The sequence below is a fragment of the Sebastes fasciatus genome, chromosome 1 (genome assembly GCF_043250625.1).
Source record: "Sebastes fasciatus isolate fSebFas1 chromosome 1, fSebFas1.pri, whole genome shotgun sequence".
Classification (NCBI taxonomy): Eukaryota; Metazoa; Chordata; class Actinopteri; order Perciformes; family Sebastidae; genus Sebastes; species Sebastes fasciatus.
The window spans coordinates 38,779,537-38,803,568 of record NC_133795.1 but is presented as its reverse complement, the minus strand read 5'-3'; the positions used below and the strand labels follow the sequence as shown (position 1 = coordinate 38,803,568).

The 24,032-nt window shown below is 39.1% G+C and overlaps 2 protein-coding genes and 1 long non-coding RNA gene across 10 annotated transcripts in view; all 3 read left to right on the top strand.

The window, feature by feature from the left end:
- Window positions 1-24,032, top strand: part of LOC141775076 (hemicentin-1-like) — a 181,424-nt gene that overhangs the window by 44,287 nt on the left and 113,105 nt on the right. For 5 of the 8 annotated variants that reach the window (XM_074648006.1, XM_074648017.1, XM_074648051.1 and 2 more), the window contains one exon: window positions 7,514-7,792. In XM_074648006.1, coding sequence (XP_074504107.1) covers window positions 7,514-7,792 — 279 coding nt within the window. Of the gene's footprint in view, window positions 1-4,393; window positions 4,670-7,513; window positions 7,793-24,032 lie in introns of all 8 variants that reach the window. The other 3 variants (XM_074648026.1, XM_074648035.1, XM_074648073.1) reach the window with 1 other exon arrangement.
- LOC141775131 (uncharacterized) lies at window positions 12,956-13,511 on the top strand. Its single transcript, XR_012595556.1, has 2 exons — window positions 12,956-13,174; window positions 13,248-13,511. It is a non-coding gene; the product is annotated as an uncharacterized LOC141775131 (long non-coding RNA).
- On the top strand, window positions 14,293-17,530 carry LOC141775104 (uncharacterized). The gene is made up of 2 exons (XM_074648084.1): window positions 14,293-14,831; window positions 15,348-17,530. Exons 1-2 carry the CDS (start codon window positions 14,576-14,578, stop codon window positions 16,574-16,576), a joined length of 1,485 nt encoding a protein of 494 aa, XP_074504185.1. The 5' UTR covers window positions 14,293-14,575; the 3' UTR covers window positions 16,577-17,530.

Genomic DNA, 24,032 nt, shown 5'->3' with positions numbered 1-24,032 from the left:
AGAGACTGCAGCGGTGCGCTGTGCTGACTCTCTGTATACTTATCTCATGTGCACAAATTAATTAATGAGGGGAAACATGATAAACGTCTACATAAGTATATTATTATTATTTTAATTGTAGTGAAAACGGGATATTTGTTAGTGACTGTTGAAAACCAGGACATTTGAGTGTTTTACAGATACTGTATGTGTTGGGATTTGGGACACGTCAGCTTGAAACCGGGACAGTCCCGAACAAACCGGGACGTCTGGTCACCGTAATCCTCGGTGGTGTCTGAGTCGGCACCTCTGTTAGACTCTCCCTCACCACCAGTTTCCTCCTTTCTCTCCTCATTTGTTTTTTAAAAATAATCAGCGATATACCGCTTCATTTTGGGGAACAGCAAAACTTTGGCGCCCTGCGGTGTGTGATGCGCGTGAGGTAGGAGCGGCGTATGTGCACATGCGAAGGTTTACACAGAACAGAGGAGAGTGCAGGAGGGCAGAGAAAGGCTGCGCCAGTGAGGAACAAAAAGGACTGCTTTCATCTGCAATATCCAACGCTCTTACCGTCTTACCAAAATAGTAATGATCATACACTCGCACAAATGCTATTAGGTAAAAATTTAACTCGCAGACTCCCAAAAAAAGGTTGCATATGCGACCATTTTGGTCACAGTCTAGAGCCCTGATAAACCAATGGGTGTCGTCACAGTGACTACGTCCACTTCTTATATACAATCTATGGCACCGCCACACGTCGTCTGACTTCTGTTGCTCCTAAAGTGGTGTTGTTATGGTATGGATGGCCTCTGAGCGAGGCCGACGCCGTTACCACAGTTTTGAGCTCGGCGGCTCACGTTACCTCAGTCTGTGAAAGGGAGGAGTGAACGGAGGGGAACTCAGTTGGTTGTAATCTGCTACCACACCACTATATATCATCAAATACTACACATTGTCCCATTCAGTCACTTCTTAAAACTTATTTATATACAAAGAGATTTTCTTAACTTTTAATAATTGATTATATTAATTATTCTATATCGTTCTATTTTACTTTACTAAAGTGACTCTCGGGTCACTTCTGGTTGCAAAAAACAAGATGGCGACTGCCTTAAACCAAGATGAGTACGGCCAAAACCCAAGAATGTGACGGACAAATACCAAGATGGCAACGCCCAAAATGCCAAACTTGAAGCTTCAAAATGTCAGTCCACTAACCAATGGGTGACATCACCGTGACTACGTACACTTCTTATGAACAGTCTATGGCACCGTCAGCTACCGTCTGACTTCCGCGTTTCTCCTAAAGTAGTGTTATTATGGTAAGGATGGCCTCTGAGTGAGGCCGACGCCGTTACCACGGTTTTGCACTCGGCAGCTCACGTTACCTCAGTCTGTGAAAGGGAGGCGTGAACGGAGGGGAATTCAGTTGGTTGCAATCTGCAACCACACCACCAGATGTCACAAAATCCTACACATTGTCCCATTTAGTCACTTCTTAAAAGATATTTATATACAAAGAGATTCTCTTAACTTTTATTTTATTGATTATTTATATTATTTGATATTGTTTTAATTGAGTTTTTCTCATATGTAGCTCCTTTTGCTCAATGTTGTATAACTTTTGGACTGTTTTTAAATTGTTCTTAATCTTTGTTTGTCTACCATTTTTTTGTTTTGTAAAACACTTTGTAACTTTGTTTTGTATTTGTTGTTTTTGTTATTATTGTTATTATTATAAAACACATTAATGTGATTGTATTTTTTGATTTGAAGTTTTTTTTAACGTATTTCTCTCTCATTCCATCTCCACACTGCTTAACTGGTTAATGTCAACTATAAATGAATTTAATATAATAATCACACTTTTATTTATTTGTTTGTTCTTTTTTTTTGTACAGTTTATTTACTGATATTAATATTGAAAGTAATATTATAATATAATATTAATATGAATATTGCGTTTCCAAACATTAAGGGTTTGTCTTTGTGGTGGAGAGACTCCATAAATACCTGAAGCTTTGTCAGTTGGCTGCTGGTGAGGCGTTCAAGTGCTGGTGAGGCGTTCAAGTGCTCCAGACTGAGATGTTTCCACAACTATTGGATGGAACCACTCAGAGCTCATTTAACAGTTCTGGGTTAATAAATCAAGTTGGTGACGAGCTATGAGAGATCAATCATCCAGAACCAATAACAGTCTCAGGTTCTGTTCTGTTTATCATGTTGTAATATCACATAATCACTCTGACATGAATAATTATGATCTGTTTTTATTTTTAGATCCTGACCTAGAGCGCTCCGTCTTAACCTCTTGAGGCTCATTTAGATAAGGAGCATTTCTGTCTCTTAATGTCGACACATTTTAAACTGTATAATAGCAGGACCACGAGGAGCTGATGCATGTAGATTACATCACTGTAAAGCAAACACTCCTCAGGTTTCATCAGGTGTGTTGATCTCACTTCAGACTCTCAGAGAGTTTAATGGGTTAAATATTAACAGGTAAAAATAGAAACTTTATTATGTTTTTTCCTTTTACTTAATCTTTTAAATACAGTAAATCAGTCATAATAAGGGCCATCAGGCTGAAATTCACAGGATCTCTCCCTCAACTTGTCTATAATGTCTGTACCAAATTTGATGTTGATTGACAGAAGTGTGTGTGAGATATTATAGAAAGTGCAGTACAGAGCATCTCCAGCAGAGGACTTCAGAGCTCTCTAAAACTGTTCTAAAGTGACCAAATGATGATAATTAATCTATTTATGATTCTGACAAAATGTCCCTCAGTGTTAAATCTGACTATAAACAGATGTTGTTAATGTTTAAATACAGATTTACATGTTTATTATCATTGAATCACGCCTCCATCAACATATAAATACAGTTTCTCTGTTATGTGGCTGTCCCACCACCACAGGAAGTCCAGCTACATTAACTTCCATATATGGTCAGGCAGGTGATTTAAGTGGCTACAAACTCACCGTGTTTTCACGGTGCTGACTTCCCATTGGATGACAGTAGCTGTCAATAACACCCACGTGGAGCGCACGTAGAGATGCGCTGCTGTGATTGGTTGATTGAGTTAAAGTCCGGTAGGGACGTCACTGTAGGTCGTAGAAAGATGCTGATTGGTTGATTTAGTTCCGGGGCGTTTCCTGATTTCAGAGATACTGAAGCTCATTGGTCAAATCTTTGGTCAATACTTTAAATGGACAGAAAACACGTTGCTATGGAAGTTTGACGAGCGGCGCTAAAACTAAACGAGGAACACAACCGACTTTTATTCTCCTTATTTTAACTTCCGCTTGAACTTAACGAGGTACATGTAATCAGTGGACTCTTGTTCTTTAAAACGAGCCCCCGTTTGTCTCTAAATGTGTGTTTTTAGAGCTTTAAATACATTTTAACTGTTGCTAGGCAGGATAGCAGGTAAGATGATAACTGTTTACTACCGTAAAGTAAGACGCTGCTGTTGCTATGTCGTAAATCCTACAGTTCCATTCTTCAATCCGTTGATAAAGCAACATTTAAGGTTTCTAACGAGCTATAATATGTCTGAACTGACTTCTACAGTCACATGGAAACATACACTTTATTCAGTTATTCATGTTTACATGGACATCTCGGGTCGCGTGCATCCTCCGCGCTTTATAACGTTAAAAGACAGAACAGGTGAAAACACAGGTGAGTCCTGCTTGTTATGACGTCACTCTACCTCTCACAGGTATGTGACGTCACTCTACCTCTCACAGGTATGTGACGTTTGTCTTCACAGGTCTGATATCATTTATAAAACTGTATTCATCACTGTGTGAAACAGATTGAGATCATTCTTCTTCACATTAGATTAGATTCTACTTTACTGTCATTACACAGAGTAACGTTACAGGTACTGAGACAACCACATGCAGTTTAGCATCCAACCAGCAGTGTAGCAGTAAAGAGTATATACAGGATGAACAGTATATATATAATAAATATAGAATGCAGAATAAATGGTAAGGGGAACATATATTATGTTAAGATACAGTATGAACATGTGCAGCAGTTACAGAAGACAGTGCATTAAGTATAAGAAAAATATATACATTTAGGTACAGATGTAAGTACAGGAAATATTAATAGTAAGACATATACAGAACAGCTGGAGTTATGATATGAGCACATTTATGCGCAAACATCACTTAAGTTTTTGTGAATACATGTTAATGATTTAGAAGTTTTATTTAACAAGAGACTTTCTTTTTTTACTATTATTATTTCTGGCTTTGAAAATGTATGATGCTCTTTTTCCGCTCTTTTCACATGGCTTGTATATCCATTTGTACTGCCTGTGGATGGAACAACAATGCATTTTGAAATTAAAAAAATATTTTTTAATAATCTATTGTTTCTATTGTGTTCACAGGTGCAGCTCCAAAGCCGTTTGTCACAATACTTGATGAAACAAAGGACTGGTCGCGGCTACAGTGTGAAGTTCATGGTAATCCAGAACCTAAAGTAGAGTGGCAGGACAGTGATGGAAACATCCTTCCTGCTGGGGAGACGCAGACCTCAGAAAGAGGAGGAAGCTTCTACGTCACTCTTCAAACTACTGTGACCAAGACCGACCGCTATCGCTGTGTAGCCACACAGGAGACAATCAGCCATCAGATATATACTGAGACCTTTGTGCATATCAGTGGTGAGAATCTATTGTACTTTTATATTCAACTAATTTTAATAGTTAATGTGTTATTCTTTAAAAAAAAAAAAATTATTCAGACTGAACACAACGGAAAGTTGTGATGAAGACATCTGAACAATTTGAAAATGTTTCAAACTGAGTTAAACCTTCACATTTCTACTGAGACTCTCACCCACAAACTCAGATATAGATTTATAAACAGCCGTCACAAACTGATCCTGAGGATCAGCATGAAAACATCACATGGAGCCTTTTGGAGACACAAGTCTAATATACTAATATACTTGGTCCAAAGGTAAAAAGATAAAAAGTTAATGAAACTGAAGAATGATTAATTATTATTATTGTGCCACCAAAATAAACAAAGGCTCTCTGAAGTTTTTATTAGCTGTACTTAGATAGGGACATAGAGTAGTTTATATATATTTAATTGCCGTGTTACAGCAGCCGAGTCACACATCAATCCCATACTGTGATAAACAACATGAGGACTCTCAACTATAGGTATGATTTTATTTGTTGATGATTTTATTATTTTATTTCTTAACTAGAAACTGAACTCAAACTAAAAACTTGGATTATCCTTTAACTCTACATATATACAGTGATTACTGGATAATGTAACTTGACACTAAAAGGTGGCATACTGCAATATGTGAGATGCTTCCTGACAGCAGAAGTACTGAGTATAAACAGGTTGTCCTTCACATTCTTCTCCAGTAAATGAAGCAACAACCCAACAAGTAACCCAATAACTCTCCCTTCTCTCAGCACAGTAAACTCTCTGATTGTTTTATCATTGAATGTACAACAAAAACATTTGAGCGTCCTTCAACTTACTTTTTGCATATTTTGTTCTGCTACTAAACTTGAAATATTATTATTTGAAATATGTTTTCTAAGCTCTTAACAGTGTTTTCTGTTACACTGAAGTAAAACAAACAGTTTATTCTATTAAGTTAATAAATGACCTTAAATCAAAAATAAGGAATGAACAAATACACACCTTGAGTCAGTGAAAATGATTTAAAAAAATATATATCCTATGTGACTCGGGTCTCATTCAAGTTGTAAATATTAATTATAATTTTATAATTGTAGTAATTGTGATTATTAAACCAGCAGACGCTGATGAGAATCTTCTGAGTGGATTTTAGATCGAAGGATGAATTCAGATTCATAAATCATGACCATACTTGATGTTTCACATAAAAATAAATCATCATGCTCTTAAACACTTCCATAAAATCAAATATAGATTAAAACTGTGATCGTTTGTCAGATAAAACAGTAGAATTGTATTCAGACTATATTATTTTAAACTGTGGAGAGATCTGAAACTGTACCTCAGTCTGTACGTGTGTTCTCAAATAATAATCTGTAAATATTCATTAGATATGTACGTATGTATGTAAAATAATCTAGAAATATGCTCTAATAACTGAAGGTAAACAGTCGTTTATTACAGAGTTAAAGTGTATTAATCTTAAAGAGTCTCATGCTGCATAAATCCAGATTGTTTGTCTTATTGAGCCTCAATAACTGCAGACTGTCGACCCTCTACCAACAAACACATCAGCATCTGAATCTAAAAACCTCTCTGAGTTACTGTAGTCAGTGATGGAAGAAGAACTCCGGTTCTCTACTGAAGTAAAAGTACTAATACCACAATGTAGAAATACTCTGTTACAAGTACAAGTCCTGAATTCAACATTACTACTCAAATAAAAGTATCAGCAAAATGTACTTAAAGTAGCAAAAGTTATATAAACAAGTATTTTATAATTGAATGACTTGATTTGTATTTAAGATCAAAGTCTGATAAATATAGTGCAGTAGAAGTATAAAGTATGTATGGAGTATAAATTAGTATAATATGTAAAAGTTCATCTCGTCTCATTTGGGGCTGATTTGATCGATATAAAGTATTTTTAAAATATGTTGCTCAAATACATTTCTATATATTTTTGAGTGTTGCACAAATTCATATTTTAAAAATGAACAAACTTTTAGTTTTAATGAAAACATAAATAATGAAATACACTCTGTGGCCACTTTATTAGGTACACCTGTACAGTCTAATGTAATTAAATCCAACCTTTACAAAGTGAATAATGTTCAGTTTTAGTTGACTTTGTGTGAAATGTGTAAATGAAACTCATGTTTATGACTGAGGTGACAGTTAAAGGAGGAGTTGTTCTGGACTACATTATACTGAGAGCTGTTTCTCCTTATTTCTCCTCCCTGTTTACAGAATATTAGAAACACCTCTGAATATAATCAACTCCTCCACTAACTATGACCTCAGTCATTAAACATGTGATTTAATAAACTCCTCTGAGACAGTAAATAATCATTATAGGCATCAGAACAGTAAACAGTTGTATTAGATCACATTAGATTGTTCAGGTGTACCTAATAAAGTGACACTGAGTGAATGTATCACTGACACAGTTTAAGTCCTGATAACAGAAGAGGTTCACCTGCTTTTAAAGACCCCATGTTTCATATCTTATAACACATTTTATATATTACTTTAGTGAAATAGAAAATATTGTTAACATATCAGACAACAAATGTAGAATTAGATTCAAGAGTTGTCCAAACGTCTTCACTGTAAATGTGCTGCTGTAATAATATGAGTCAGAAATAATGTTTGCAGAGTAAATAGTTAACAAACAATGCAGGGATGTGCATCTAAGGCTTATTTAGTGTGTCTTACTTGTCTGTTCCTCATGTTTTTCTTCTGTAATCCTCATTTACAAGCAGAGAAAGGATGAACAGAAAACATCATATAATCCTGTAAACATGTATGATCTATAGTTTCTACTGTGTTCACAGGTGCAGCTTCAAAACCATCTGTTACTAGACTTGATCAAACAGAGGATGGGGCTCTGCTGCAGTGTGAGATTCGAGGTGCTTTTCCAGAACCACTTCTAGAGTGGCAGGACAGTGATGGAAACATCCTTCTTGTTGAGGAACCTCAGGTGTCAGAAAGAGGAGGAAGCTATGATGTCATCCTCCAGGTTACTGTGACCAAGACCGACCGCTATCGATGCATAGCCACACAGGAGACAATCAGCCATCAGGTTTATACTGAGACCTACGTGTCTGTCAATGGTGAGTTTCTTCCTATTGATGTTTTAATATTTATATAGATGTGATTAGTTGTCTAAAATGTCTACGTGTCAGACTGAACTCAAAGCAAATTGTGATGAAGAATTGTTGTGAAGGAGGTTAAATAACGCTACAAACTTGCGCTAAATCTCGGCGAGTAAAAACGGTCACGGACGTTTTCAAAGGAGTCCCTTGACCTCTGACCTCTGACCTCTGACCTCAGTGGGATGACTCTCACAGGAACAGAGATGTTAGCAGCTAAGAGGTTGATCAGGACTCAACACTAACTTTTAAAAGTGGTTGCCATGCTGGTAACCAGGCGTCAGCTGAAACTGGAACTGAAAATATGGTTGCCACTTTTAGTCACCTTATATTTTGAGTGATGAGACATTATGCAGTTATACATCAGCTTAACAATGAAAATGTGACATAAAAGAATAAAAGCTTTATTACAGTATAAGAGCAAAATCCTTTAGTTTGTGTTTTATCTGAAACTTTACAGAGTTTGAATCTTAAGTGTCATCAGGAGGGCTGTCAGAGTTAACGTGATAATAACACAAATACGTTTTAATGCCACTCATTTCTTTAACGCATTAACACAATCGATGTTTCAGATGTTGTAGAGGGTTCAGTTTTAAAGCTAAAGTGAAGATACTGGTATCGTATGAAACTAGAAAACCTAAAGAATCCAACCATGTCATACTAGCTTGTCATGAAGGAGGTTAAATAACGCTCCAAAGTTACGCTAATTTTTGGCAAGGAAAAACTGTCATGGCCATTTTCAAAGGGGTCCCTTGACCTCTGACCTCCAGATACAGTATGTGAATGTAAATGGGTTCTATGGGTACCCACGAGTCTCCCCTTTATAGACATGCCCACTTTATGATAATCACATGCAGTTTGGGGCAAGTCATAGTCAAGTCAGCACACTGACACACTGACAGCTGTTGTTGTCTGTTGGGCTGCAGTTTGCCATGTTATGATTTGAGCATATTGTTTTATGCTAAATGCAGTACCTGTGAGGGTTTCTGGATCAATATCTGTCATTGATTTGTGTTATTAGTTGATTTCCAGTAATAAATATATACATACATTTACATAAAGCTGCATATTTGTCCACTCCCATGTTGATAAGAGTATTAAATACTTGACAAATCTCCCTTTAAGGTACATTTCGAACTGAATAATTGATTAATAAAAAACGATTAATGTGCCATTAATCGTGTTTAACTATTTTAATAGATCTACAGTAGATAAATATTCCTACATACTAACTATGAGGTGTAACTGTGGAGTAGCTGGTTGTTCTCTGTATGTGAGTAGAAGAGCTAATAGAGAATTATTCTACTGTTACTATTCTAGTGTCAAACTGTGATGATGACAACATGAATCACCACATCATGTATGTCAGATCAGAGTAACTAGTCTCCATATAAAGTAGCATAAAATAGAAATACTCTGTAAAGTACTTCAGAATTGTTCTTGTACTGCTCAGTGAAACATGAACCTAACTAAGCTGCATGATTAGACAGACGTGTCATATTTTATTTTAACATTTTAATTAATGTGTGTATGATGTAAAGAGGGAACCATAATCAATAGAAGAAAAGTCCACAACACATCATTAAGAATGACACAGACAGAGAAAGTGACCCAATAGAATAACCCCCACCCATAGAAATATTAATAACATTAACAACTAAAGACAGAGATTAAAAAAAAGAAGTAAATAAATTAATGAAATTATATAAATCTAAATAAAATTTAAATAATAAATACACCTACAAAAATACCTTAAAATAAATCAATTTAAATAAGTAAATAAAAATAAAAAAATAAATAAATACAAGAAATGAATTTAAAAAAATAGATAAATAAATAAACCCAACTGACCATAAAGACATTGTAAAATTACCAAATTTACAAACATTTGAGACCAGAACCAGAACCGACCTTTTAGCTGCTAACATCTCTGTAGCTGTGAGATTCATCCCTCTGATGTTTTTATCTGCTAACAGGTTCAGATTTCAGCATCATGTTCACCTTTAGTTGTTCTCTCTGTGTAGACTGATGTTCAGTCTGCTGGATATGATATGATATGATGTGATATGATGTGATGTGATGTGATGTGATGTGATGTGATGTGATGTGATGTGATGTGATGTGATGTGATGTGATGTGATGTGATGTGATGTGATGTGATGTGATGTGATGTGATGTGATGTGATGTGATGTGATGTGATGTGATGTGATATGATATGATGTGCAGTTACAGTCTGAGTGCTACGTTAACATTTTATTTTCAGTTTCAGAGTCCTCCACTGGATGGGTTGTTGCTGTTGTAGTCCTCGGCGCTGTTTTATTTCTTGTTGGTGTTCTTCAAGCGGTTCTTGTAGCCAAGGGTTGCATCCCGCTAAATTGTAATAAAGGTAAGTTTATTATTTATTATTATTGTATTTAATTTGCATTCATTATTTGGACTTTTTTTGTTTACTGTTTTGGGGCTCAAACAGTTGAAACGAGACGATGTGAGAAGTTTAGAGGTGAAATGTCTCTTTGATGAACTGATAACAACTTCACATCTGAAACGTGACGAGGAGCCTCAACTGGACTCTTTTATCAGCTACTGTATCACTGTCAGATAAACTGGATTAAAAGTACAATATTCATGATGAGCAGACAACAGATTCTTTATATGTATCTCATGTTCAGAGTCCTGACAGTAGTTTTATCTTCTCAGTCATGCAGCAGTCTGTTGGTATTTACAGCCAGCGTAGGATCAGGTCACTTCTTCTTCTATCATAATTGTTGTTTTCACTTCCTGCAGACGAGGAGAAGAGGAGGGACTCCCCAGATGAATCCAGTCAGCAGCTACAGGTTCAACAACCTTAACTGACTTTACATGAGCTGCTGCTGCTGTGTGTTAGACTCACTGAGAACCAGTGTGAGTTTCAGAGCGTACTGTATGATGGGGAGGACATTTATTCTGATTTCAGGCAGTGTGAGAGTTGAGAGCTGGTTTCCAGGTGAAGGTCAGGATCAGGGTTGTGGTTAGACAGATAGTTGTGATGGTAGAACGGTGAAGTGAGGTTGTTGGGGTGGTGAATGTCCCGTTACCATGACGACAATCTTTCCCCGACCTTAACCAGGTGTTTTATATACCGTCCTCATAATGAGTCCTCCTCATCAAGATCATGACAGGAACATAACAGCATGCCTTCCTCCTGAGCTAACCAGCTAACATTAAATACATATATAAACATATATATAGTTATTAAATAGACATTTATCTTGATGTGTTCAACACTTAATATTTACATAACAGTCGTGGATAGAAATGCACATTACTTTGACTTTTATTTTGCTGATTTTCTGCAAAGTCTTTTAAAATTTGCACCTCATCTGGATGAAAACTTGACTTTTCACTCTGTGAAAACAACAACAAATCAACACGTTTACCTTCAGACGTGGTCGGTGGTTGGTTTTTGGCAGTCGCCATCTTGGTTTTTTTTGCAACCAGAAGTGACACCAGAGGGTGGAGCTAAGTACAACCAAACGCTGAATAAGATGTTTCTAGATGACCAAAATGTTATAATTAACTTTGATGAAGTGAAAACACACTGTGAAAGGGTTAAAGTTGTAAGACGTAAACAGGGACAACTCTCAGACCGGACAACGCCGTGGTAGCGACCTGTCAATCACAATGTAGCCCCGCCCTAAAGCATCCACTGCTTTATGGTCTAGTTGACTCTAAATGGGAACATCATTTACTAAATGAACATCATGCTGTATTGAAGAAGACTTGAAACTAGAGATTGAGACCATAAACTCATGTTTACAATGTTTACTGAGGTAATAAATCAAGAGAGAGGTAGGCTCATTTTCTCATAGACTTCTATACAATCAGAGGAGGACCCCTGCTGGCTCTTAGACAGAATGCAGCTTTAAGACACTTAAGCATTGATCTCACTTCTCAGACCAGGGGCCTCATGTATAAAAGACTGCGCAGCTTTCACACTGGAAGATGGCGTACTCACAAAATTGGAAAAGTACGTACGCACAGAAATTTTCACATGTATAAAACCGTGCGTACGCCTGTTCCTGCGCACCTTTCCTTTATACATCCCACTTGACGTGAAATTGAGCGCAGCTGCACGTGCCACTTGGTCCGCCTTGTCTCCTCCCACTAATAACTATGCAAATGACTATAAACACGCGCCATGCTGTCACTTATTGTCCAAATAACAACGGCAAATCACGCTGGAAAAGGAACAAAAAAGAAGAATTTCACAGAGTGTGAAATTGAAGTGTTTGTTACTGAGGTGGAAGCTAGAAAACATATTTTATTTGATGGTCTTTCATCAGGAATCAGTAACAAACGCAACGTCTCCACAGCAGCTGACCGTGCGCTCCCGAAGGTTCCCGAAGGCTTCCGAAGGCGCACGATCAGCTGCGCCCCGTGCCTTGACTGCTGAGAGGCGCCGGTCTGGCCGCGTCCTCAAATATACTATACGCTGTGCTGGAGTCACAGAGAGAGATTGTCAATACAATGAAGGATAATATATATATATGCAACGAATTAAAAAGAATGAATGATGGTGGGATAAGTCATATATTAAAAGACCTTGTTAAAAAAAAATGTTTGTCTCAACTCACCTCGTTGCTTTACATTCTGTGTATCTCATCCAAACGGCGCTGTATAGCTGCTGCATTTGGCTCATTGTTAGGTGTGCCAGGGTCCGGTTCATCCATCTGTAGCTCCAGGGGACACAGGCTCACCACGGTGGTTTGCCACATTGTGCAGCACGCGATTTTGTTTTTGGCACGGTGGTTAAGTCATGCCATCTCTGGGAAATTAGTTTAAATGTGTTTTTGTTGTGCCTCTCTGATGTTAAACTTTATGCGCAAACTAGTTAAGAAATATGTGGGTTGTTTTTTTTGATCCCACATCATAAATAAAGCTCAGTAAGTTGAGTGGAAAAAATATTTTTACACATTTAGCGAGTTTCAGGACTTTGTAGTTTGACACTGCCAGATGACAGAGTTTGGAGGACGGCCCGCACATTCTCACGTCACGTTGATTTTTATACATCCCGGCGTGAGCGTGAAACACAGCGTACGCAACATTTTAGTTCGTACGCACCGTTTATACATGAGGCCCCTGGAGGTTACGTCCACTGCTTGTAGTTGTTAAAGGTCCTAACTGAGCTAGACATGGACGTTAACAACAACAGAAGACTTCACTGAACTAAAGCCTGCTGTCACGCTGGAAAGAAATGAGAATATATTGCAGCTAAAGTGAAATATAATGTGACTTGTTTTTATTGTGATATTGTTTTTATACTGGCATTATTTGGGACAAGCATGTACTGCTTCTTTTTATTTGTTAAGGTGCTCAGCCAGAGTCTGTCAGGTCCAGTTCCACACTGAACTGTCCACTCAGTGACCAGTTTATTAGGTACACCCAGCTAAAACTAATGCAGTGTGATACAACAGTCCTGCAGGAAATCCTCCTTCATGAAGGTTATAATGTTCAGTTTGTGTTGGAGCTGTTTTAATCAACTGGACTCTGAGTGTTTCCTGTTGTTGACTTTGATATTAGAGTTGTTCATGTGTGTTTATGTTGTTCACTGATGATGCTCTTACAGCGGATCTGGTGATTTCAGGCACTGCTTCATCATTTCTATCTAAACGTTTGAATAAAACATGAAAAATGTTAAACTTGATGTTTCTGTGTTCAAACTTTGATAAAAGAAACAAACACACTTCTTGTTTCGCTCTGGCGGAGGGTAGTTCTCCACCTGAGGGAGGAACACTCTCGAGGGCTGAAAGTAGCCCCGGGTATTGTCTTCGAGGTGGAGGGCCGGGTTGAGACGCCGGTTACTCTCCCTTGTTCAATCCCATATCACCTGGTTCTTCAGGATCTCGAGACGAGGCATGTTTAAAGGTAAGCATTGCTCGTCTCCACCTGGAGGCTCAGAAAACAGGCACAGGAACGTCAGGCAGAGCTTGACTTCCGCCTGCAAGTCAAAAAGCTGGAGATAGAGGCAGACAAAGCCGTGAGGCTACGTCAGCTGGAGCTTGACTTGCAGAAAGAGACTCTCACTGCAGAGGCAGCTTCTGCGTCAGCTGACTCACCGTCAATGCTCGCTAGTTCATCACATAGAGCCTTTGACATTAGTAAACACATCACTTTAGTCCCAAATTTCCGAGAAACTTAAATGGATTCCTCCTTCAGTGCATTTGAGCGCATTGCTCTGGCTCTTAAGTGGCCTTCTGATATGTGGTCCCTACTGTTGTAATGTAGGTTATATGGTAAAGCTCAAGAGGTAGTGTCAGCGCTCCCTCTTGAGGACAGTAAAGACTACGACACTGAAAGCCGCAATGCTGTGCGCCTATGAATTGGTGCCAGAGGCTTATAGGCAAAAAATTAGAGCCCACAAGAAGTCCGCCACCCAAACTTATGTGGAGTTTACAAGGGATAAGGGAAGTCTCGTGAGTTAATGCTATTAGAAGAGTTTAAGAAATGTTTGCCTGAGCGCATGGTAGTGTACCTAAATGAACAAAAGGTAAAGTCTTTATCTGCTGCAGCTCTTATGGCTGATGTACGTGCTTACGCACAAAGTTACGTTCACTTCTTCTCCTGATAAACCTCGTTTCGCTCCCGCTGCTTCTCTTGATAGCTGGCCTAGCCTATTCATAGTTTTCACGTGACGTCACGGCCCTATGTGAACGCCCCCCTGGAGGTCAAAACAACACCGTCTCCCGCTGCCCGCCAGCTAACAAATGACTGAATTTCGTCGCAGACCTTTTGATTTTCGCCATCTATTGAAAATGCCGGACAGTTGTTGTGCAATTGGATGCACTAACCGACGGGGAGACAAACCTGGGATGTGCTTTTACCGTATCCCTTCAGAAAAAGACCACTTAGAGAGGAGGAGATTGTGGATTTCTGCCCTCAGACGTGACTCTGTCCCCGGGGAGAGCAAACAATGGCAGCCATCGAAGTATGCACGTATTTGCAGCGAACATTTCATCAAAGGTCAGCTCAATTTAACACTGTGCATGTTAATTATTATATTCTTAGTCATTATATCTGTTTGTAATTGTTCCGACTTAGTTAGTTATCATAGACGGACGCAACCAAGTGACATTAACTTCAGTTGTTAGGTTGTATTTAGCTAGCGTTAGCTGAGTCAAAGAAGTCCAGACGCCGTGGTAAAATGAAATCAGAATATAACTATGTGCAAATACTTTTCGACTTTTTGTTGAATTAAATACAAAGACAAGATGTTAAAGTTTAATCTGAATGTGATGAGTCTGTTTTTATATACGTTTCACACAGCGTCCCGACGGTATGGACTGGAGGTTGTAGTCAGCGGGGTTTGATCGTTATCGTTAACGGGAAGGTTCATTTTCAATCTGAAGAGTTAAAAGCTGTTGTTGGAAGGGAGAGGTTGTTTTACCAGTTTGCATGAACGGTATCTAAAAACTGAACTGATACTCTCTTTACACTTGTTGGCATATGTTGGACATAAACTCTCTTGTATCATTATAGGTGCCAAATGTGATGACCCGCTGTCCCCCGACTGGGTTCCATCCGTCTTCTCACACACACCAGCCACCAAGAAGAGGAAAAGAGAGAGAGACATGGAAAGGTATGGACACCACAGCAGGATGAAGAACAAAAGGGTGGAGGAGAAAAGGAAGCAAGATGCAGTGGATGTCCTCCTAGAGTTGTCATCAGTGCCAGAAGTTGAGTCTGCTCCACCTGCCGAGGATGAACAACAGTGTGACAACAGACCATGGAAGGAAAAGACTGAAAGATTACAAAGGGAATGTAATGAACTCAGGGAGGAAAAGGAAAGGCTGAAGGACAGAATTAGATCAGGAACATTTGATGAACTGGCTGATGATGAAAAAGTGAAGACAATGACTGGAATCCCCACATATTCAAAGTTACAAGTCGTGTTAACGTTTGTGATGTCGTTTTTGCAGGCTGGTACAAACCTCTCTCCCTTCCAGCAACTGCTGTTAACTCTTATGAGACTGAAAATGAACCTTCCCCTTTCATTGCTTGGTTGTATTTTTAAGATCTCGATTCCAACTGCCAGTAGAACATTTAGAAACACCGTTGAAGGTTTGAACGCGAGGCTCGTTCCAGCACTTGTGTTTTGGCCAAATGGAGAAGAGCTTCAGCTGTCCATGCCGATGATATTTAGACAGGTCTTTCGTAAATGTGCCTGCATTATTGACTGCTTTGAGATTTTCATTGAAAAGCCTAGAGACCTGAGAGCAAGAGCACAGACATACTCAAAATACAAACACCACCATACCATGAAATATCTAATTGGCATAACACCAAAAGGAACAGTTTATTTTCTATCAAAAGGATGGGGAGGCAGAACATCAGACAAACACTTGACTGAGAGCAGTGGATTTTTAGATCACCTCATCCCTGGTGATGTGATACTAGCTGATAGAGGGTTTGATGTGGCAGATTCAGTTGGTCTGTACAATGCTGAGCTTAAGATCCCAGCTTTTACTAAAGGGAAAAAGCAAATGGGTCCAGTGGAATTGGAGTCAACACGAGGACTCGCATCAGTTAGGATCCATGTCGAGAGAGTTATCGGTGAGGCAAGGAATCGGTATACCATACTTCAAAGTACAATTGGAATTCAGATGTGTGAAGCTGAGCATCCTAAAGGTCTTACACCTCTAGATAAAATATTGCATGTGTGCTGTGCACTGACAAATTTAGCACCTTCAGTCGTTCCTTTGGGGTAAACATTAAGAAAGTGTGTCACTGCTCTGTGGAATTTTTATTTCCATAGGTGAAATAATGAAAATAAAAATGATGAATTCATACTTTTAATGATAAATAACTGATTTCATGTCAAGTTTGTCAATGAAACAAATAAACTTCCTGTTGGAATATAAAAAAACATTTAAAGGGAATGTTTGTAACTTCTTACACGTATAAATCACCCGGGTCGGTGTCCCATGCGCGCTCACATATGCGCGCTCGCATGTGGCTACGCTGTTCAGACGAGACTCCAACACAAACTACACTGAAGCACAAAAAACGCAAAGTTCTATCTAGTGAAGCCCGTCTTGCAAAACAGTGTTGGCGGCGGTCGGAGGACGCAGTGTGGACCGTAGCTTTGGTCTCCAGGGCCGGAGTCTCTGCTGTACTCTGCTCCTCTGCCTGCTTGCCTTCACTCAGCTCGCTCCACCTCACGTGCATGCGTGCTCACTCCACACTGCAGAAGAGTTAGTTTAGCTCTGAGAATATCTAGTGAATGTACAGTGGACGTTTGTGCAGAAATAACTGCTGCAGCTCCTCCAGACCAACAGAGGTTTCCCGTGTCTTGTGAAGTGACGGGGCTCCGCAACGAGAAACCTTATCGTCTCCGACCGGGTGACGGTGTCTCCCTCCGGCCACGGTCGGGAGGCTGAGGCAGGAAAAGCCAACACTAGGATCAGCATTGATTCGTGGAGAGACCTTCGTCTGGTCAGCTAACATTACTGCCAAGCAGCTGAAATATAGAGTGATATTGTGGTTTTAGCTGACGTGTGTTGCCTCACTGTTTTGAGCGATGCTCGTTCGTGTCTATTTAGAACAAGCGCGAGCCCGACGCTGACTTTCATTGACTTAACGGCCACAGGTGTCGCTGTTAACAAGACATTTGTGATTCTTACAAACAGTCACTTTAAGTGTAACATTTTTTACTGTATGTTATTACAGTAAGCATATGTGCCACAGAGAGACACTCAGTCTATATAACAAAACTTGTTTGTGTTATTAGTGGTTCTACTGGGTTTTTAAGACACATTTCTCTTTCATAACTATATGCATCTCTGTACAAAAACCATGCATGTACATATGCCTCAAAGTATGTGGTCTGTGTTAAATAAAACACTTTAAACTTCTATTCTGTTAAGTTTTTTTCCTGTTATCCTTCTTTTGTTTAGCTATTTCCCGCCTACAGTCACTGCATTTCCAACTTGACATTTTTGAATGCGAGGTGTCAAGTTTTAAACAACTTCTGTGGATATACTGTCTTTTACAGATCCCTGATTTACACTCAAGTCTATCTTCATTCTGCAGGACAGGCAGCCCACAGTAACAGCCCTTGCTTTCAGATGGTTTGCTGGTATCATGGGATGTTGGTAGAACAGGAACTGTAAACACTTTTGCTACTAGCTCTGGAATGACACATTTCTGGACAAAAATGTGAACCTTTTCACACATGGTGTCAAAAAAGTCAGTGTCAGGCAGTATTCTCTCAATGTGGATTTCCCCTTTGCCTTCTTTCCCTGGTCCCCAGACAGCAAAATCGCAGTAGCTTGCCTGTGTCAGGTGAATTTGAGTCTGCACCTGACAAAAGTACTGATGGTCCCTCTTCAATGAAAGCTTCCCCTCAACCTCTTGGAGACAAAACATGCTGTCCTGTTTGCATTTCTCCATCAAAGTGCTATTCTGAAGGCTGCTGGGTGCCTTTACCTCCAACACACCCATCTCATGGCAGTCACATGTTAGTATGCCATCTGGGGATGCCCCTAACCCTGGGTACTGATGCCCCTAACCATGGGTACTGATGCCCCTAACCCTGGGTACTGATGCCCCTAACCATGGGTACTGATGCCCCTAACCATGGGTACTGATGCCCCTAACCATGGGTACTGGGGGTTGATGACCAGCCCTGCCTTCTTGACAGTGAGATTGGAGTGGAACTTTTCCATCATCTTGGTGTACTCCTCAACTACTTTTCTCTCGTTTTCAATGCCCCACCTAAAAACAGAAAAAATGAAATACACCGTAAATATAAAATGACAGTAAGAAATAATTACCATAACAATGTACACTTATCATATCACAGTAACATTACTTTCAGACTCCAAATAACATCTTTATTTGCAGATGTGTTATTTATCTTGATCATTTATGAATGTAAATTACAAAAGTGATGGGGAGAAAAGTTTTTAATATAGCCTTAAAACACTCATCCTTTCACAGCGTGTTCTGTCTGAAACTCACATGCAAACCACTTGCATGGCAGTTTGTTTTGAGCTGCACTCTTTTCAGGAGGCAATTCTTTTTCAGGCACCAAAGATTGCTGCCTGAAAAGTGTGCAACTGGAAACGTGTTGCTGTGCTAGTGGTCTGCATGTACAGTAGATTTAAGAAGTGTTTTTGTAAAAGAAGAGTGTTTTAAGGCTGTATTCAAAAATGTTTGTGCGCATTGCCATGCTTACCCTCCCCGTCACTCTTATGGTTTTGTTATATTTGGGAATTCTGATTATTACATTTTTGTGTGAAGCTTTCGTTGAGTGAAAAGTAGATATGAATACCTGAGAGAATGTGGTGTGTTGTTGTTTGGGTCCTTGGAGGCCACAGGATAGCACAGCTTCCTCAGCAAGGAGACAGCTGGTTTGTCTGGGTCCGTGTGGCAGGCTGCTCGGATGTTTGACGCCGTCACCCTTCCTGCCTTCTGGTCAAACCACATGGCACATTTTGATTGTAGTCGTCTCCTTTTGTATGACACGGCACTAAAATTAAATAAGGTTGATCTAAGTTTGTGATATGTGACAAAACAAAACAGTGATGAATTCTGTGGACATTTTTTTTCCTGAACTTGAGCTATCCTAGTTACTTGTCCCTGTGATACTCCTGACATGCACGTCTTCAACCATATTTACTGACTTTTTTAGATGTTTATGACTCTATTTTAACAATTAATTTATGTTAGAAGAAAAGGATTTCATGGAATTCTAATAGTTAATGTAAATTTGGGCTTTTGCAACGTAAAATTACATGTTTCATTTGTGATTTATATGTAAATGGTCTTATATTTACGGTGTATGACTATTCTAACAATAAATGTATGTTAAAAGTAAAATATTTCTTGTAATATTACAGTAATAAAGGCTAATTATATAAAGATAATTACTGTGTTTTTTTTACAGTTTATTTATGTTAATTAACGGACAGTATTTTCCTTTTTTTTTCTGGCGTCCCTGCTGCTGGAAAATTTCCGTTATTTTACACTTTTTTTTTTACAGTGCATTACAACCATTATTTATATAGAAATATAGAAAGAAAGAAAGAAGACTGGATGTAGCCTATGTCAATGGAAATACTTATTTAATCCATAATGGATAAGAAGTCAGTGATGTGGTGCTCATGGAAAACATCATTTTTAACAGGACCCAAATGCTGAAGATCAAAGCATTGTGGTGTCCTCTCCCTGTTGTTTCATGAATACTCAGTACACTATATATACATGTATATATATACATGTATATACACACTATATAGTATACAGTACACTATATATACATGTATATACACACTATATAATATACAGAACACTATATAGTTACTGGTCCAGTGAACTTTATCAGCCATTTCTAATTAATAATATATTCATCATACCTCTAACAACAATATGAACAGCAGTCTTCATAAACACAATATAACCGTAATAATGATTATCACATGAATGATTATAAAAATAAAAATGAATGATGATCACAATGTTAAAATAACAGTACTGAACTGAATGATGGGATGTATTCAGTTAGTACTTATGTTTATTAGCCTGCATTAAAATATGGTATTTTAATGCAGGCTAATAAAAATAAGGCAAAATACATGCATAAGATCATGGACTAACTGTAAAACACACTGGTTTCTGAAGACACCAGGATGAATCAAGCCTGGCTGTTGGTCTGGTCTGGAGCCGGCTAATTGCAAACAATACATCTCCATGGTAATTTATGTGTCAAGACTAAATTGAGCCAGGTTAACTGGAAAACTCCAGCCTAATCCCCTGTTATCTTGGTTTTGTGAAACAGATGTCTTGTCATCATTCATTTTACCCATTAAAATGTTGGCAAGGAAAACATGCTCACCACATTTCCTGTTCTCGTCGGAGAGAAGGAAATCTCGATACTGTCCGCTGTATTTATACCCTACACACTCCGAGTGAGACTACATGTCAGTCCACCACGGAGTGAGAGGGAGGAGGGACCGGATTGGAACTGGGCCCTAGACTACTATTACTACTACGTGAAGAGTTTGTGGTCCTAAGTTGTAGTTATTAGTGTTAAATACTACCGTCTTTGACTATCGGACTGTATCACGGAGTTACACCAGTCTGTTACAGTAGTGTGTTATCTAGTCTGTTATCTAGTGTGTTATCTAGTGTGTTGTCATCAGTTGATCATGTCTGGTGTTGTTAGACTTCAGTTCTCATCTCTGGAGCTTCTGTCTCTGTGTTTCTGTCTGCTGTCTGCTGGAAGAACACGAGGAGATCAACACGGTGAGTACACTAACATCTAATCACTACCTAGTTGGTTTATCAATGCTCAGTTAACCAGAGGACTTGTGTGTCTGTCACCTTTATAATAGTGAAGACAACGTTAACTAATTAGCTCGATCTCCAGCTAAATATCATCAGCACAGATTGATCTTATAATCAGTACAGGGTGGGTGTCAGAGCATTAGGAACAGATGGGAAATCAACTTTGCCAGGGGGGGGGCATTTATTAATTGTTTCATGAAAGAAATAAACTCTGACAGAGAGATGTATACATGCTGTCACTTATGCGCACAGGCGCGCACGCACTCATACACATGCTATTATGTCCACAAAAACAGAGAGGTTATTAACTAAGATGCACAGCAGGAAATCCATTAAATGTTTTGCATTTAATTAACCTATAACATCGGGCCACCTGCACATTATCATGTGTCATGAAAGAAATAAACTATGACAGAGAGGCTCAGGCGACCATCTACATAGAGTCACTTGTTATGCGCACAAGCGCGCACGCATTCCCACACATGTTATACGTCCACTAAACCAGAGGTTATAAACTCAGATACACAGCGGGGAATCTGTGAAATGTTTAACATTAATAAACCTGCAACTTTGAGCCACTTTCACCGGTTACACAACTAATTAAAGGATAAACAACATCTTTAAGCCACATCAAGAACCCGTTTGCAATTACAACCAGAAACGTAGCCACAGTTACAAACGTGCAAATAATCCCACTGTCAGTGTAGCCTACTACAAAGCAGGAGCGACGTTTTATCAGGATGAATGAGTGGATTTATGAAGTCACCACTAGAACAGCTGGAGTCTCCGACTGTGAGTGCAGAATCCTCAACTCAACTTCTTTCTACATTGGTGCTCCTAGGTTTGAGGACTGTAGTTATGGGTTGTTAATCAGCTGATGACTAGTGTGAATCACTGCCACATGGGTCGTTTGAGTCGTCTTAACAAGATGTTCCACTTTCAAGTGGAAGCGTTCACAGAACATATTAACTCTGTGGACAGCAACATCAAGTTCACATGGGAGGATGTCAAAAACAATAGCTTGGCCTTCCTGGACTGTGAAGTTCATCGTGAGTTTACAGGAAACCCACACACACACGGACCAATACTTACTCTTTGACTCCCACCATCCACTGGACCACAAGCTTGGAGTTATCAGAACCCTGCACCACCGAGCAGATAACATACCGACAAGTGCACAGGCTCAAGAAAAGGAGCGAAAACACCTGAAAAGTGCGCTTAAAACTTGTGGATACACAGACTGGACCGCTATGAAAACAGCCACAAAATCCAGAAAGAACACCAGTACCACGGATGGCAAAGAAAAGGAGGACGGACGCAACAACATTGTCATCCCCTACGTGTCTGGAGTGTCTGAGAATATCAGGAGGATTTTTAACAAACACCGAATCCCTGAGTCTTTCAAGCCCAGCAACACCCTCAGATAGAAACTGGTCCCCCCTAGGGACCGCACACCCAAACACAAGCAAAGCAACCTGGTGTATGCAGTCCAATGCAGTGAGGAGTGTACAGATTTGAACATTGGTGAAACCAAACAACCACTAAACAGACGGATAGCTCAACACAGACGGGCCAACTCCTCAGGTTTAGGGACAAGGGACACTCTTTTGAGGACAATAACATGCATATTTTGGACAGGGTGGAAAGATGGTTTGAAAGAGGAGTGAAAAAGACCATCTATGCCAAAGTAGAGAAGCCATCACTCAACAGAGGAGGAGGCCTAAGGCATCACCTGTCTTCCACTTACAATGCTGTCCTGGCATCCCTGCCCAGGAGACTAAACAACCATTCACACATGACCTCACCGGACAGTCATCCACACCTGGCATCAACTGACTCTAATGACTCATGTGACAGTCATTCAAACCTCAGTCAGAAGTGAAACGTCTTCAGAATCTAAACCAAGTCCAGTTGCTGCTGATTTAACCCTTACTCAGATACCATGACCTGCATGACTGAGAACCTTCACAAACATCTTTCCATTTGTTTCGTAATTTTCGAGTGAGATCATGCCTCTATTGGCTGGTCATACAATGCGGATATGGTATTGGTTTTTAATTGGCTAGGGAGGGGGGTGTTTTATAGGCTAGTACAATAAGAAATTACTCCCAATACCAAACTGTATGACTTAATTTTACTTGTCGCTGTAAGAGTATTTCAGTTTAGTTTTTTTGTCGGGAGAGAATTCAGCTGAGGGGCCACAGTGACCTTTAAGGACGGACCTGGACCCCCAAGGCCCATAACGCCGACACTGAATTAGTACAGATCCATGACAACACCTGACCCTCCACATACAGCGGTTTGGTTTGACGAACATTGATTAATAAATAATTTAATCATTTGTTTTGGTAAACAGTATGGCTAATCAACTTAGTCAGGAAATGACTCAAATAAATATGAAATATCATAGAAATGCCAAAATACACTGGAGGGGGGCTTTAAAGGTCCAAATCTTACAACTCAATACTGAATGTGAAACTCAGTATTTATAAATAAATATCAACAATGATGGATTATAATTGATTTAAAGTCATTATTAATAATTATAAGGCATGTTATTTGCTTCAAACCAAGGCCATAAACAAACAAATCTACTTAAAGCAGTCAGTAGTCAATGTGTACACTGCGGGACAAAAGGTTCCCTGTGTGTGTAACCAGGTCCAAATATACCTCTAACAATAACTGCAAAAACAGATCTCAAGGTCTGTGATCAGCACAGTTAATCCTCAAGTGATGTCCTGGTTCCAATGAATTCACACTGAATAACTAATTGGTCTTTGTCTGTAGATACTGATTGACTTCACTCAGAGAATAATACAAAGACACACAATAACTCTTTTGCTCCACCAATATTATTGAAAAACTCAACAATCA